Genomic DNA, 17573 nt, shown 5'->3' with positions numbered 1-17573 from the left:
CCTGTTGTGGCAGGTGCTCTCACCCACCCAATACCACTCATAAAGCCCGTGATTCGCTCTCATTGTTATAGAGTCCACCGACCCCCTTCTTCCTGGGATTGTGTTGAGAATCCCAGCATGTACCCAGGGTCTCTCCTGACTCTTTTGTCCAGGAAAGGACCAGGCTATTGTGGGATCAGAGGGGCCGGGGGACAGGCAGCAGGGACAGCTGCTGTTGGGTGCTGGAATCATCAGGGGTGTCCAACCGGATCTGAATTTTGTCGTGTACCTGAGACATATGGTACACCCTGGGCCTTATCTTGTGTAACCTGCCACTTTTAGATGCTGCTAACTTTAGCACATCCCACCTGGACACTAACTGGGGAATCTCTCTCTCTCTCTCTCTCTGTCTCTCTCCTGCCTGCTTCCCGCGTCACTTCCTCCAGAAATAGAGCGGATGTGCTGACGTGCAGTCAGCGGGACATGCTGTCTAATGAAAGCTCACCCAAGCAGCAGGTAGATCTTATTCACTTACACAGGTAAAGAAAATGCTCTTCTCCCAAATTCTCTTAAGGAGACCCCCATCTGGGTGTGAAAAGAAATATTTAGTAAGGCCAATATGATCTTTAATGCTAGGCATGAAATAAGGGGAGGCATTTGTCTTGCTCCTAAGAGTGAGAAAGGCGGGCGCCTGGGTGGCTCAGTTAAGCATCTGACTCTTGGTTTCTGCTCAGGCCTTGATCTCACAGTTCAAGAGTTCAAGCCCTGCATCAGTCTCTGTGCTGACAGTGCGGAGCCTGCGTGGGATTCTCTCTCTCTCCCTCTCTCTCTGCCCCTCCCCCCCCCCCACTCTCTGTCCCAAAATAAATAAATAAAATTAAAATATTTTTTAAAAAAGAGAGAAGGAAGATGAGAAAATGAGGGAAAAGTTGATCTACAAAAACAGAAGTTTCTAGGGTCAGCCACATCTGTGTAGCACACTAGGTGGATGCTGTTATTCCCATTTTACAGATGAGCAACTGAGGCACAGCATAGGTAAGTAACTTGCCCAAAGTCACACAACTAGTGTAAGGGTTAAATTGTACTGTAGGGCTAATGCTTAGCTTGAAAGATAACAACTTCGTTCTGACACTGAAGGTCAAAAGATAACAACCTTGCTTTTACTCTTGTAAATCATACTTCATACTCTCGTGAATCAGGCTTTACCAATGAAGGAAACAAAAGCTCAAAAAAGAGCATCAGAGACAAGGTCAAGGAGATCCACTGGTTGCAACTTAGCGGCAGAAAGTCTAAAATAATCACCTCATTCGATAACTGTTTCTGACTCATCTGGCAACTGTTTCTAACTCATCTGGGAACTGTTTCTCTGTTCTGTTCCCAGATAACGATAAAACGATGTGATCAGCTTTAAAAACTCTGTACCCCGGCTGTTCGGGGCCACACTCTCATCAAGAGTGTTGGTCCCGATCGGTCGGCCTTGCCTCTCATTGTAATAAACTTTGTTGCAACTGTCACTGGTGCCCGTAGCATTCTGTTTCAGGAGTCGCGTGGATGCAACACTAGTGAGTGTTGGAACTGGGCTTCAAGTCCAGACGATTTGACTCAGGAGATCGTTACTGCTTCTGGTAACTTCCAGAATGCTTTGTGTGACTGGTTTTGGATGTGGAAAGAGGAGGTGAGTTTCATGCTGAGGATCATGGGGGGCCGCGCAGGCAAAGGAAGCAGAGTAACCACAGGAGTCTGGAGGTGTAAGTTGCCCAGATTTTCAGGAATCTTCCGAACGGAAATGAGAGGTTGAGACAATCCCATGAAACTCTCATGAAGGCTCAGCGATCTGGTTATATTTAATAATGATGATGATGGTGATAATACAGGTGCCTCTACTTTTCAAAAGTTCACTTACAGGGACGCCTGGTCGGCTCAGTCGGTTAAGCATCCGACTTCAGCTCAGGTCAAGACCTCACAGTTTGTGAGTTCATGCCCCGCATCAGGATCTGTGCTGACCGCTCAGAGCCTGGAGCCTGCTTAGAATTCTGCACCTCCCTCTCTCTCTCTCTCTCTCTCTCTGCCCCTCCCCCGTTCGTGCTCTGTCTCTGTCTCTCAAAAATAAACGTTAAACATTTTTTTAAAACTTAAAAAAAAGTTCACCTACATTAGAACCTATTTTCACTAACCCAGAGAAATCTGAAGAGGATTTTAATTTTTATATAACAAAGTGAAAAGCGACAACAGCCTTCACTGCTGATTTTGCAGCGAGAAGTCCAGAGGCAGCGCGCGCCCCCCAGCGCCTTCCGCGGGAACCACACCCAGAATCTCAGGCCCAAGCACCGGGGCTCCGAGCGGTGTCTGTGAGCATCTGGGCTGTTTCTCCATCTATTGTGTTCATCCGTTAGCAAGATGTGTCCTACGGTATGAGGAAAGCCTCAGAGAGGTGATATGGGGGGCCTGGGAACGCTCAAGATTTCTTCCATTTAAATTAATGGTAACTGCTTCTTCGCTCTTTGCCATTTCGGCTCATGACACGTTTCATAGGAACGCTCTGCTTGGGGATAGCAGAAAACCTACACTACAGTCCGCATTCACTGGGCTCCTGTCATATGCTGGGCACTTTGTATTTAATCTCTCTTCAAGTCCACACAACGCCCCTATGAGGTAGGGACAACTGTGACTCCACTTTCCAGAAAAGGAAACCGAGACTGGCAGTGACACCCGCCTCCCAACCCCGGTGTCCCACCCTGACCTGTGTGCCCACAGACCCCCGGGCCCCATCTTGCCCCAGGTGTCCACGCGTGAACTCGGCGGGGTAGCCAGGCCCTCCCAGGGGCGGCTGGCTGGCTCCTTACCTAACGCGAGAGCCTGCTGAGCCTGCGTCCTCTCCCGCTCTCCCTGGAGCTCCTGCCGGGCCTTTTCCTCCAGGGCCTGGAGCTCCAGCCGGTGCGCCTGGTGCTGGATCTGCAGGCTGTGGCTGGCTTCCTTCCTCAGGCGCTCCTCTGCGGCCTGCGGGGGGGAAAGTGGGAGAAAGTGGGAATGGAGGGGAGGCCTGTCCCCTCTGCCAAGTCCTGCCTCTGCACCAGGGCGCACAGAGCACTCACCACTGTTGGGTGGAGGCCTCATCGGGCTACAGAGGACATTCCCCAACCCATCTGGGATGACAGTGACAGCTGGGCCCCAGCAGCCATTTTGTGCCATGTGAACCTGACCCCCAAACCACAGCTGATTAGACTAGAGTGGACACCTGTTCTAACCTGAGCCAGTCTTTGGGAATTTGGTGTTAGGAGGCCAGGGAGAGAGCGAGCAAGAAACAGACAGACACTGACTGGTTGGTTCGTTTTAACACACTCGGAGGAGTGAGGTGACCATCTCACTCGCACCTGCCCCAGGACCAGAGAGGTGCAGAGAGCTGTGTGTGAGGACAGCCAAAGGCTGAGTGCAGAGCAGAGCAGCAGTGACAGAAGGAGGGGCCCGTATAGCTTCTTCAGTCTCTGGTCTAGTCTGGTCCTCAGAACTGGCTGGGTCTCTGCCTTTAGGTTCACTTATTCTTTTATTACTTACTTCATTTATAATTATTTCATTCATTCAGTCATTCTTTTACTCAACATTCATTTATTGAAACTCTCTTATATATCAAACACCCAAAGTGGGTTCTATGAGCAGCTGTGTAAACTTTAATAGAAATCTCTCCACAGCAAAGCTAGCTCAAGGTGGTTTCTGGGGCAGGAACCACGAATGGTCCCTGAGATGTCCACGTGGGAATCCCTGGAATATGTTACTGGAATCTCTGGAATAATCCCTGTGAATATGTTACTTTACATGGTAAAAGGAGTGTGCAGGTGTGATTTAGTTAAGGATCCTGAAATGGGAGATTATCCCAAATTATCTGGGAGGGTCCAATGTGGTCACAAAGGTCCTTACCAGAGGGAGGCGGGAGAGCCAGTGAGAGGAGAGGTGCTAAGAGGAAGCGGAGGGAGAGGGGAGGGGGAGAGGAGTTGGGAGGGTGATGGGGGAGAGGGGAAGGGAGGCGGGTATCGGAAGATGTTCCATGCTAGGCTGCTGGCTTTGATGATGCAGGAAGGGGCCGGGAGCCAAGGAAAGCAGACAGCCTCTAGAAGCCTCAAGAGGCAGGAAAACAGATCCTCCCTGAGAGCTTTCAGAAGGAGCACATTCCTGCCAACACCTTGACCTCCAGAACTGTCAGGTAATAAATCTTTGATGTGTTCAGCCACCAATGTGTTACAGCAGCGATAGGAAATGTATTAAGTTTCTGTTTTTTATTTTTTGTTTGTTTGTTTACAACAGAGAATTCCAGTTAAGACACAGCCCACCTTTTAGATGAGGAAATTGAGGCTGGGGGAGATGGACTGGTTTTCGAAAGTCACACAGGAAAGATGCGGCAAATATCGCCTCCCTCCCCCTTTTTAAGAGCCAGCTGCAGGGACTGACCTGACTGCAGACAGGTAAAGTTAGGGGCAGGATCGCAACCTTGGGCGGCAGCGGTCCTGGGCCCAATGAGAAATGGGGTTTCAGCAAAGGCAGGAGGCTCCTGCTGGGGAGCACTGAGCCCTCCCACCTCCAACCCCCCCCCCCCCCCAGACAGCTAGCTGAATGCAGCAGGGCCTCCAGATGCTTACTTGTGCCTTTGGCTTCCTAGAAATGGGACCGGATTTACTCCTCCCATGGGAAACTCAAACGGTGCTGAGTTTCTTTAATAAGAAGGAAGAGTCTCCTGCTTTTCAGGCTCTGATATTTCCTCCTCCTGCACTTGCTGCAAGGCTCAGAGAACTCCAACTGGTGGCCATTTTTATCCCAAGGGAAATGGGAACTGAGAGGTATGAGCTAAGGCTTGCCCAAGACAGTGCCAAAGTCTCTCAGTCTGTGATCCAGGCCCTCTGTGCCTGGGGGCAGTAGCCCTTAGCAGTGAGGACTAAGCAAAGTTTAGCACCCAGGGTTTTTATCAAACTGGACCCTCTTCCTTGGTGAGTTGCTCCAGTAAACCTATGGGAAGTTTGCTCTGCTTTTGCTCTGGTCGGTTTAGAGCCGCCCCAAAGGCCCATTTTTACTCTGTCTCTACAAAGGTTCTGACACCCATTACAATGTATGTGGGTGGTGGGGGGTGTGGGTTCCCTACCCCAACAAGCAATGATCGAAGCCCAAATGTCCCACAATTCAACTCAGTCCTGACACTATCTACCCGGAGACAGCAGCAGGTCCCACGGGGTGAGAGCTCAGTCCCACAAGACCGCCCTCCTTTCAGGTAACTATTGCAAGACTAGGTTGTTACCTGTGCTTCTGACCAACTAGCTATAAGTCAGAGGTTCCCATGACCCCCTCCCTGAATTCGATTAACTTGTTAGAGTGGCTCACAGAACTCAGGAAACCCATTTACTTACTAGATTATCGATTTATTGCAAAGGATATTAAAGGATATGAATCAACAGCCAGGTGAAGAGACATGCAGGAAGAGGTCTGGGACGGTCCCAAGCGCAGGAGCTTTTGTTCCCAGGGAACTGGGGTGTGTCACCTTTTTGGTACTTGGATGTGTTCACCCACCTGGCTCTCTGAGCCCCCTCCTTTTGGGTTTCTAAGAGGGTTCATCACATAGACATGATTAATTAAATCATTGGCCATTTGATTGATTGGATCTCCAGCCTCTCCCCAGAGGTCAGGGGTGGGACTGAAAGTTCCAACCCTCCAATCCTAAGGTTGGTTCCCCTGGCCACCAGCTCCCCAACCCTCAGGTGGGGTCCAGAAGCCACCTCCTTAACATAACAAAAGACACCTTAGCTGCTCTCATCACTTAGGAAGTTCCAAGAGTTTTAGGAGCTCTGTGTCAGAAATGAGACTAAGACTAAATAATATTTCTTTTTATAAATCACAATATCATTCTTTCCGTGCCCCATCCTGGGTAAAGTCTCCTTTCCCTGTGCTCCCCAAATACCTTGGGCAACTGCTTCATAGCTCCAATTCACTGAATTGCAGCAGCCTGTTTGAGTGGTTGCCTTTCCCTCTAGAGGTGAGCTCCATAAAGACAGGAGTGTGTTATCTTGGAATCTCTGGAGCTCAGCACCGTGGTAGTTTGCAGTCACTGCTCAATAAGTAACTGCAGAATCATGAGTGAGCAGTGACAGGGGATCTTCAAACACTTGAGCTCTGCTAGAGACAGGATGTTTATACCTCCCATCCCCCAAATTCGTATGTTGAAACCTGATCCCCAAAATGATGGTATTAGGGGTGGAGCTTCTGGGGGGTGATTAGGTCAACGATGGTGAAGCCCTCATAAATCAGTGCACCTGTAAAGGACGTCCTAAAAAGCTCCCTGCCCCTACTCCCATGTGAGGTGACAGCAAGACAGGTGTCTGTGAACTAGAAAGTGAGCTCTCAATAGACACGAAACCAGTAGGTGCTTGGTCTTGCACTTCCAGCCTCCAGAACTGTGGGAAATAAATTTCTGTTGTTTACAAGCCACTCAGTCCATGGTATTCTGTTACAGTAGCCTGAATGGACAAAGACAAGCTCTTAGCCACATATGGTTCTAAGTACTTGACATGTATTATCTCTTTTGAGGCTCTCAATGGTCCTATTAGCTATTATTTGATAAATGAGTAAACTGAGGCACAAAGAAGCTGAGTGACTGCCTGAGCCCACACTTCATAAGTGGCAGACCCAGGATTTGAACGCATGCATCCCACCCTTCATCACTATCCTGTCCCAGGAATGACTATGTATCTGCTATTTCATTCTTTTTTTTTTTAATGTTTATTTATTTTTGAGACAGAGAAAGAGGAGAGAACATGCAAGTGGAGGAGGGGCAGAGAGAGTGGGGGGGTGCAGAGGATCCAAAGCAAGCTCTGTGCTGACAGCCCGATGCGGGGCTTGAACTCACAAACTGCAAGATCATGAGCTGAAGTCTGACAATCAACTGAGCCACCCAGGCGCCCCTCTATCTGCCATTTAGAATTGGAACTTGATTTCTTTGGTGTCATTTGGAATCATCAGATTTGAGCCAGCAACAAGGACCCCGTGAGCCTGCAGGGTCTCCAGGGACTGGAGCTAAGAACTGCAGGATATCCCCCTCTCCTGAGGCCAGACCTCACATGTTCCTTCTTCCAATCAACCAAAGCCCCTGGAACTTCTCCTCCCCACCAGTGGGCCATGCCTCCCTGCTTCCTCTGCCTGAAATCAAGGGTCAAGGTCTGCAGCCTGAATGGGTAAAGTTCAGGAAAACACAAAGGCCAGAATTACCCACCACCTAACAGCCTAGGATCTCATCAACCTGAGCTCTTGTAAAAGAAGAAAGAGAACTCACATTTTTTGAACACCTACCAAGTGCCAAGTAGTCCACATGCATTGTTTCATTTTTCTTTTTTTGTTAAAGCTTATTTTGTATTTTTATCAGGGCAATGAATACACATAGTATAAAGGGCTAAATAGTATTAACAGTAAGGAAAACCAGCACCTTGGAACCCTCCTTTTCCTCTCTGCCCCCTGTTCTCTGGAGGCCGCCAATGACAAATCTCATTGCTTCTTCTGGGATTTACTACCATCACCAGGCTAGAATCTCCATTCTGCTTCATCTTAGTTGTATTAGACATTAGGAATTATCTTCCCATTAGGGTAGATGAGGATTTCAGGTCTCATACACTCCCCCCCTTCCATTCCTCATATTTCATTAAATTACTTTTTCAGTATAGTGACATAAATTCAATACCTTTATTATTATGAGTAAATACAGTTCATTCCCAAGTGAAATAAACTATTATGATTTAAGCCTACCTGCACAACTTTTTCTTTTTCCTTGTATTAAAATAACTTGCTTAGCTTTCTTCGCTAAGCTTAAAAAACGTTGCTTAGCTTTCTTGGAATATTTGGCTAAAACTTCCTATAACATCTAAAAGCTTTGTAAAACATTTGTGTGTGTGTGTGTGTGTGTGTGTGTGTGTGTGTGTGTGTGTGTTGGGGGGCTCCTGGTGGCTCAATTGGCTGAGGATCCGACTCTTGATTTCAGCTCAGGTCATGGTCTTGCGGTTCATGAGATGGAACCCTGTGTTGGGCTCTGTGCTGACAGCATGGAGCCTTCTTGGGACTCTCTCTCTCTCTCTCTCTCTCTGCCCTTCCCTGCCTCACATTCTCTCAAAATAAATAATAAACATGAAAAAAAAAATCCAAAAACCCACATGTGTGTGTGTGTAAACACTGCCAATACAACTTTCCACGTGGCCAAGTTGATCAGAGAATCCATCAGTTCTATTTTCCCCCAGAGCCCTTCTCCCGGGACCTCAGTCCTCTTGCTCCAGCCCACACTGAGTTGTGGCTCAGCCAGCAGCATAGCTGAGCTCCTCCCTTTTCCTTCTCCTACACTGGATTCCTCTATCCTAGATCTCTCTTATTCCCTCGTCCTTGGTTTGCTCCCTTTTTTTTTGTGGGCCACTCTTCAAGGACCTTCCTAAGAAAAAGTACATGGAAGGTATACCAGTCTGGGTCCAACAGGAGACAGAAACCACACAGTATTTTAAGTTGGAGAAGCTCAATATAAAGAACTATTGCGCTATGACAGGGGAGTAACTCTAGAGATGCAAAGAGAACTCCAGGTGTCCTGAGGCTGAGAGAGAGCACCCAAGACAAGGATAACTTGGAAGGGGGGGAGTCCTTCCCCAGTTTGGGTCCAGACCTTGTTGGAGAAGGCATGCTGGCAGCTCACTGGTGGAGAAGATCACTGGGCTGCCCAGGCCAGAGTTGGTCAAGCAGGAACAACCCTCCATGGCACAGATGAGCCACAGTTGGTGATGCTCAGAGGACATGGGGGCACCATGAAGGCATGAGGGCCAGAGCAGACAGTATTTTTCTCAGGAGGCTTGCACAGAACGATCTCTGGGCTGTAGGCAACAGTGGACATTGGCAGGATCCCAGGGAGAGTCAGGGTGTGTACGCGTGAGGGCTGGAGTGTGTTGTGTCCACAAGGGGAGGCCACAGGAAGGTAGTCACTGGCCATGGTTGTGGGGTCACTGCGAGGTTACAGGGGCAGAGTAACACCTGATGTCCTCACACGGCCACATCACTGTTCAACTGTGCAAATGAAGCCAGAAACAAAGCAAAAACACAGCTGCCAGAACCAGGAAGAGAAGCCTCTTTCCTCCTACAAGGTGCCTCCAGCGCCCTCTACTGACAAAGCTTAACATTGAGCCCTCTGCAAAGGAGAAATGCTTCAAGAATCTGGTCATTATTTCAGGACAAGCACTGAAGAATGAATTGGGAGCTGAGAGGCAATAAATTGATAACAGAAGGTAAATTTCCTAATACTTCATATCCCAGTAAATATTTGTAATCAATTCTCACAGTTATGAATAGTTTTAATTAAATTTCTCAAAATCGCCCGTTGGCTTCTAGCTTCTTGTGTTGGCTGTGGAGATATCTGATGACGTTCTGATTCAAGTACTTTGTGCCTGGTATCGCTTTTCCGCATTAGAAGCTTTGGAATTGCGTCTGTTTCCCTGGTGTCCTGAAATTTCAAGAAGAACCACGGTAGGGGTCCTTCTCATATAGGTCTAAGGATTTCATTGTTTCTTTGAAAATACTCTCCCCTCCATTATCTCTTTCTGGAACTCCCATTTGTTAGATATCAGGGTCCTAGCTGACATCTAGTCTCTCCATTTCTTGTTCCTTCTCCTCCATCATCCATTTCATGTTCTTTCTATCTTTGCTTTCCAGAAAGTTTCTTCATTTTTTACATTTCAAATCATTTCTTGATTTTTAGAAATTCTGACATTATATATATAATATAAAGAGCTCTTCCTTACTCTAATTGCCCCTCCTTTACAAATAGCATGTTGCTTCATGTTTCACGGATGCAAATGTCATCTTTTAATTCTGAGGAGATCAATCCTCAGAAGCTTTTTTTCCTCTTTTTCTTCCGACTGCATTAACCATTTCTTCTGCATCTTTTCCTTCTCCCTCCATAATCTTGGATTCCAACTTCCATGTTAGTGGCTTCCATAAAAAGGTTAGCTGTCGTTTCATATTTTAGATGGAGCACTGAAAGCTACTGGGTGGTGGGCTCCCTCTGGAGGTTGACCAGATGGCCAACTAGCAATTTTACTAGAGGCCCACAAATGTGAGAATCTACAGGTCTTTTCTCCAGGACGGTTTAATTTCTCTAGAGAAGGTTCTTCAGTCTCCTACTTAGGGGGTCTATGTTCTAGTTACTTGCCTTCTGGAGCTGAGCAGGAGAACGCACTTCTGGGGACAGGACAGAGGTGGCAGCAGCCTGTCTAATGGCTCAGTATACAGATTCTCACCTACACCTGTTCTCAGACCCAAGCCTCACCCCAGCCTCTGTGACTGGTATTTCCTAATTCAGAGTCTCTCTGGCTTAGTTTATCCCGGCGTTTCCTTTGGCTCAGGTCATGAACTCATGGTTGGTGGGTTCGAGGCCCGTGTTGGGCTCTGCACTGTCAGTGCAGAGCCTCCTTGGGATTCTTTCTGTCCACCCCTCACGACCCATGCTTTCTCTCTGTCTCTCAAAATAAATAAATAAACTTAAAAACCACTTGAGACTTTAATTCAGTGAGACACTTTACTAAGCAACTATTGTGGAGTAGGTCAAGAATCAGTGATGAACAAATACAGATGGCTCCTGCCTCAAGGAGCTTCACTTAGTAGATCTGATCATATAAAAAAGTCATTCGTTAGTGCATGCAGACTGCCATGACCAAGGAAGACAGTGTGTTGTGACATAGTAGGAGACTCAGCTCCTGAGAGAGCAGGAGGTAGGAGATCGATGAAAAGTGCTCCTGCTGGATTACACATTGTTGTGGGCCTGACCACCTCATCCCAACTTTCCAAGCTGTCCTCTCTGTTTTTACCTCTGGGCCAAGCCTGCCTCTCCCAGCATGCATCACACGCGACATTGCCCAAGTCATAAAGAAAGTAGTTCTCATGTTATCAAGATCACACGCGAATAAGGAGAAGCAGTACAAGAAGCACAACAGAACCCATGTGTGAATCCTTCCTTGGCCACTTACCAGTCGTGTGACCCTAAGTAAGTTAATAAATCTCTCTGAACCTTTTTCCTCATCTGAAAAAAGGGGCCATGATAACAGTAACCTTGTAGGATTCATGTGGGGATTGGAGATAATGTACAAAAGGAAAGGCACCCCATGTAGTGCATAGCAGGTGCTTGCATAGCGAGCGCTCAGTAAATAGTGGCTTTCATGACTATCACCCTTACCTTGAGTTCTTGATTTTTGGCCTTCTCAAGCATGCGCAAGGCTCGCTGGTGGGAGGCCTCGAGCTGGGCTTTCATGGCCTGGTTCTGCTGAACGGTCTCCTGGAGCTCGTGCTGCAGCTTCTCCCTTTCGTGGTCGGAGAGTTGCTTGAGCTCCTGCAGGTCCTCCCGGTAGCTGCTGGCGCACTGCTCCAGAGCCTGCTGCATCTGGGAGACCTGCCCGCCAGGGCATCCTGCCCTCAGGCTAGCTCCCCTCCCTCTCCCTTCCTGGGATACTTTTAAAAGAATAAGTGTTCTGAGCATCTCAACCCAGCTGAGCCTCCTTTATCTGTGGGCACTCTGAGGAGGGCACCTGTAACCTTGAAACACCTGGGGATGGCCAGTCTCCGGGGGGCTTCCTGGCTAGAGTCACAGATGCCAGGTGAGAGGGGCAGGGGGGTTGGGATGTAAACTATCCAAGAGAAACCAAAGAGGGGACCAATGAAGTCTTCTCTGACAATCCCATTTAGTATTACACCCCCCCCCCCGCCCATCACCAGATAGCCTCTCAATCCTTCTTATCGTGTTCTGCTTTTCCTTTTTCCTGAAACCCTATCATCCTCTTAATACACCATGAGCTTTACTTAATTCGTATGTCTAGTATTTACAGTCTGTACCCACTTCCTCTACTGTAATATAAACGCTGTAATGCAAGACTTTTGTTTAACTTGTTCACTGATGTATCCCAAGCATCTAGAAGGGTTCCTGGCTCATGGCAGGTACTCATGAGCCACAGGATGTGTTGAATGAATGAATAAATGAATGAATGAATGAAGCCAAGAATCCCACCTTGCCCTGACCCGGAATGCCCTCCCCATGAATCAGTCCTTGCATGTATTTCCAAGGCTGTCTGTAGGGATGAGAAGGAGGCAGGGTCTCCCTCAGAGTGAGGGCACCCCCCCCCCCCATGGCTGTCCTACCTGGGCTTGCAATCTGGCCTTCTGGCTTTGCCACTCCTCCTGCAGACGCTGGATGTCGGGTGCCTTCTCCTCCAGCAAAGAGCTCAGTGGAGGCTGCAGCCCATCTCCTTCCTTGAGGGGCACTTTGATCCTTTGAAGAGAGAGAGGCCCAAATCACACAAAGTCCTGGGTGGAGAATGACGTGACCACCTCGGGCTGGGAGAGGGGACCTGCCATGGCAGTGAGTGGGGTGAGAAACATTTTCCTTGGCTTTAAAAAGTAACCTGACACACAGTTCTAAGTGTTATCACAATTCTCAGTTATGAGTTACTTATGGGGCCCTTGGGAGCTCCAAAAAAGAGGTCTCTATGGCCTAATTTCACAACTCTTCCTGAAGATGAAAAAAAAAAGAGATAATAATGCTTTACTTGAATACAGCACTTTACACTTTTCAAAGCATGCTCATACCATTTATTGACGGTCCCAGGAATACATAGGAGGATTGCAAAGAGGCCTTTACATATACAGCACGAACAAGAAGATGCTGGGTTAAAGCTGCAGGAGTTTCTGTGTTCCAGGACAGATGCTCAAGGAAGTCTTTGGAGCAGACCTTCCTTTACTTAATGCTGAACTTTTAAACCAGCAGAGAAATTCAAATATAACTGACTGCGAACTGGGATTTTAAGTATTTATCCTGTGTAGCAGTGTGAAAGAATGCCATGCCGTGGGCATCTCTGCAGAGATTGCTAGGATGTAGGTGGAGTTTTCTCCTTCCAGCAAGGACATTAGGCCAGAGGACCAGAGGTTAAGAGGGGAGGGCCCTTATCTGGGAAGAAAGGCAGATAAGGGGGAGAAGGGGGATCTCTGGCTTGGCAGAGGCAGGGAGGCCCAGCAACATGGGCACAAGCTGGGGGGTAAAGGAATAGATAGTCAGCAGGGACCCCTGAAAGGGAAGACAGGAAGCCAAGAGCAGCACAGCAATGTGGTTCAGAGCATGAACTGGAACCAGATTCCCCAGAGTCAAATTCAGTCCTACTGTGGACCAGTTATGAGATGTTGGGGGAGGCCTTTAAACTATCTGGGCCTAAATTTCCTCATCTGTAATATGGGGTTAGTAATGGTAACATTCACATGGAATGTTGTAAGGATTAATAGAGTAAATATCTTTTAAAAACTTAAAACCATGTCAGGCACATAGTAAGAATTATATAAAGAATTAACCAAACACTTAGCAAGGAGAGGTTTCTTTCTCTGCATTCTGGTTCTTTTAGGTAATCCTTTAAGCTTTTGAGGATAACTACCTTGAAGGAGAAACAAACAGAAGCCCCCTGGGTCTGAGCTCTGGGTATGAAACAAACCAAGGATTAGGAGACCGTCAGAAGGGGATCAGCAGAGAAGAGGCCTCCAGCAAGAGTGAGAAGCCATGTGACCACGTTGGATATGTGGACCAGGTTAGCTCACCCCGACGACTCCTGAGGGGGACACTGGACTTCCTCCCAGGGCTCAGCTATTATTTTTGAAATGATTTATTAAAACTTTTTTTACATTTATTTATTTTTGAGAGACAGAGCACAAGTGGGGGAGGGGCAGAGAGAGAGGGAGACACAGAATCTGAAACAAGCTCCAGGCTCCGAGCTGTCAGCACAGAGCCCAACGTGGGGCTCGAACCCACAAACTGCAAGATCATGACCTGAGCCGAAGTCGGACGCTCAACCGACTGAGCCACGCAGGTGCCCTGAAATGATTTATCGAGATAAAATTTACATATAGTGAAACAGATCTTAAGTCTACAATTCAATGAGTTTTGACAAATATATACAACTATAAAACCAACATTCCAATCCAAATCTAGGACACTTTCATTACTCCAAAGCTCCCCTTGCACCCTCTTCTCGCCAATGTCCACTCACAGGTAGCCAGTGTTTTGACTTCCATCACTACAGAATACTTTTTCCTAATCTTCAGCATCATACACATGGAATCATATGGTATGTGTTCTTCTGTCTGATTCTTTTCCTCAACACGGTGTCTCCAGGATTCACCCACGTTGTTGAGCATATCAGTGGGGCACACTTTCGTGGATGAGTAGTGTTTCATTATGTGAATATGCCGCAATTTGTTCACCCATCTTCCTACTGATAGACATGTTGAGTAGTTTACATTTCTGGGCTATTGTGAATAAGGCTGCTAGAAATATTCCTGTACAAGTATTTTCGTGGATCTGTGTTTCCATTTCGTTTGCTTCAAGACCTAGGATGGGAATTGCTGGTAGATGTATGACTAACTTTTTACAAAACCATCGAATGGTTTTCTGGGGTGGCTGCACCATGTTACGCTCCCACCAGCAACGTACGAGAGCTTCAGTTGCTCTACATCATTGCCGATGTTTTGGGTCTTCGGTCCTTTTCATTTTAGTCTTTCTGGTGGGTGTGAAATGGTATGTCACTGTAACTTTAAGTTGCATTTCCCTGATGACTTTGATGTGAAACACATAGTCATGTGCTTATGGAACTGTTTTTTGGACGTGTCTGTTTCTTGTAATTAAAAAAAAATTTGTTTTAAATGTTTGTTTATTTTTTTTTTAATTTATTTTTTTTTTCCAACGTTTATTTATTTTTGGGACAGAGAGAGACAGAGCATGAACGGGGGAGGGGCAGAGAGAGAGGGAGACACAGAATCGGAAACAGGCTCCAGGCTCTGAGCCATCAGCCCAGAGCCTGACGCGGGGCTCGAACTCACGGACCGCGAGATCGTGACCTGGCTGAAGTCGGACGCTTAACCGACTGCGCCACCCAGGCGCCCCTGTTTGTTTATTTTTGAGACAATGCAAGAGACAGAGTGCAAGTGGCCAAGGGGCAGAGGGAGACACAGAATCTGAAGCAGGCTCCAGGCTCTGAGCTGTCAGCACAGAACCTGACGCGGGGCTTGAACTCATGAACCATGAGATCATGACCTGAGCCAAAGTTGGATGCTTAACCGACTGAGCCACTCAGGTACCCCTGTTTCTTGTAATTTTTTTTTTAATTTTTCTTTTCAACGTTTATTTATTTTTGGGACAGAGAGAGACAGAGCATGAACGGGGGAGGGGCAGAGAGAGAGGGAGACACAGAATCGGAAACAGGCTCCAGGCTCCGAGCCATCAGCCCAGAGCCTGACGCGGGGCTCGAACCCACGGACCGCGAGATCGTGACCTGGCTGAAGTCGGACGCTTAACCGACTGCGCCACCCAGGCGCCCCTCTTGTAATTTTTTAATGGAAGTGTCTGTTCAAGCATTTTATCCACTTACAAATATATTTATCTTTGCTATTATTGATTTATAGGAAGTCATTATATACTCTGGATACAGACTGGATAACTTCTCTGAGCTTTGTATATTTATTTTCTTAACAGTACTTTTTTAGTGAGCAGAAATTTTAATTTTGATGAAGACCAATTTATCAATTTTTTCTTGGATGATTAGTGTTTTCATGTCCTAAAAAATAACTGCCTATTTCAAATTCAATGATAATTAAAAAAGGACACATCTTTATTTGGGGGGATACGGCTAATGAAGGGAAGTTCTTCAACCTGAAAAAGATAATCTATGATAAACTACAGCAAACATACTTAATGGTGAAATGTTGAACACTTTCCTCCTAAGATTGGAAACAAGGCAAAAATTCTGTTCACACTACTTGACATTGTCCTGGCCAGTCCTATAAAGTAAGAAAAAGAACTACAGGTGAGAAAAAGAAGAGTAAAAATGTCTTTATTTACAGACAGAATGATAGTGATTGAAATACTCCATGTTGTTAAGATGTTAGTCTACTCTAAAGTGAACTACAGAGTTATTTTTTTATTTTTTAATTTTTTTCTTCTTTTAATGTTTATTCATTTTTTGAGAGAGAGCGAGCGAGCGAGAGAGCAAGCACACAAATGGGGGAAGGACAGAGAGAAGAGGGAGACACAGAATCCGAAGCAGATTCCAGGCTCTCAGCTGACACAGAGCCTGATGAGGAGCTTGAACCTACAAACCGCAAGATCATGACCTGAGCCGGAGTTGGGCGCTTAACCCACTGAGCTACCCAGGTGCCCCTGTACTATAGATTTAGTTCAGTCCAGAATACAATCCTAACAGCCTTATTTGTAGAAATAAATAGGCTATTTTGACTACTGATGTGGAATGGTGAAGGACCTAGAAAAAGAAAAAAGAATCTTTTTTAAAATTTTTTTTTCAACGTTTTTTATTTATTTTTGGGACAGAGAGAGACAGAGCATGAACGGGGGAGGGGCAGAGAGAGAGGGAGACACAGAATCGGAAACAGGCTCCAGGCTCCGAGCCATCAGCCCAGAGCCTGACGCGGGGCTCGAACTCACGGACCGCGAGATGGTGACCTGGCTGAAGTCGGACGCTTAACCAACTGCGCCACCCAGGCGCCCCAGAAAAAAGAATCTTAAAGAGCAAAGTTGGAGGAGGCAGGCTACACTGATTCCAAGACATTATGAAGCTAAAATAATACAGACTGTATGGTATCAATGTACAGATAGACAAATAGATCAATGAAAAATAATGCAGTGTCAGAAACAGACGCATGCAAAGATGTTAGATTCATTTTTGCTAAAAGTGCTGAGGCAATTTGGGGCACCTGGGTGGCTCAGTAGCTCGGGCATCCAGCTCTTGATTTCGCTCAGTCATGATCTCACAGTCCGTGGGATCAAGCCCTGAGTCGGGCTCTGTGCTGCCCGTGCAGCGCCCGCTTGGGATTCTCTCTCTCCCTCTCTCTGCCCATCCCCCATGCATGCACGCACACACACTCCCTCTCTCAAAATAAATACATCAACTTAAAAAAAATGTGCTGAGGCAATTCAGTGGGGATAGGAAAAATTTTTCAACAAATGGTGTTGGAACTGGACAAACATATGAAAATAATAAACTTTGACCCTTCCTTCACAAAAATTAACTCTAAATATACAATATAAAACTATAAAGCATAATCAGAACATCTGTGCAATTTGGGGTAGGCAGCGATATTTTTTAGGACATGAATCTCCAATTACGACTGTGGGTTTTTCCCTTTAGTTCTCCCACTATTTGCTTCATTATTTTTGACGCTTTGTTATAAGGTCATAAGGTCAAACACATTTAGGATTGTTATGTCTTCCTGATGAATTGACCCCTTTAGCATTAGGACATACCTCCTTTCAGCCCTGACAACATTCTTTGTTCTGAAGCCTACTTTGATACGAATGTAGCCACGTTAGCTTCCTTCTGCTAACTGTTTGCCTGGTATAGCTCATTTGTTTCCCTTCAGACCTCTCTGTGCCTCTATCAGTTTGCAAGGGCTGCGATAACAAAATACCACAGGACGGGCGGCTTAAAAACAGAAATTTATTTTCTCACAATCCTGGAGGCCAGAAGTCCAAGATCAAGGTGCCGTATTTGGTTTTCCCGAGGCTT

General features: G+C 46.6%; 1 protein-coding gene across 5 annotated transcripts in view; it reads right to left on the bottom strand.

Moving 5' to 3' along the window:
• FAM184B (family with sequence similarity 184 member B) overlaps window positions 1–17573 on the bottom strand; it is a 192396-nt gene that overhangs the window by 13174 nt on the left and 161649 nt on the right. For all 5 annotated transcript variants that reach the window (XM_030314144.1, XM_030314143.1, XM_030314142.1 and 2 more), the window contains 3 exons: window positions 12157–12286; window positions 11201–11413; window positions 2823–2976 (listed from right to left, as the gene is read on the bottom strand). In XM_030314144.1, the coding sequence (XP_030170004.1) occupies window positions 2823–2976; window positions 11201–11413; window positions 12157–12286 (497 nt within the window). The remainder of the gene's footprint in view (window positions 1–2822; window positions 2977–11200; window positions 11414–12156; window positions 12287–17573) is intronic.

This window comes from Lynx canadensis, chromosome B1 (genome assembly GCF_007474595.2).
Source record: "Lynx canadensis isolate LIC74 chromosome B1, mLynCan4.pri.v2, whole genome shotgun sequence".
In the NCBI taxonomy this organism is placed as follows: Eukaryota; Metazoa; Chordata; class Mammalia; order Carnivora; family Felidae; genus Lynx; species Lynx canadensis.
Note: the sequence above shows the minus strand (reverse complement) of the source record. Positions and strands in the feature narration are given on the sequence as shown.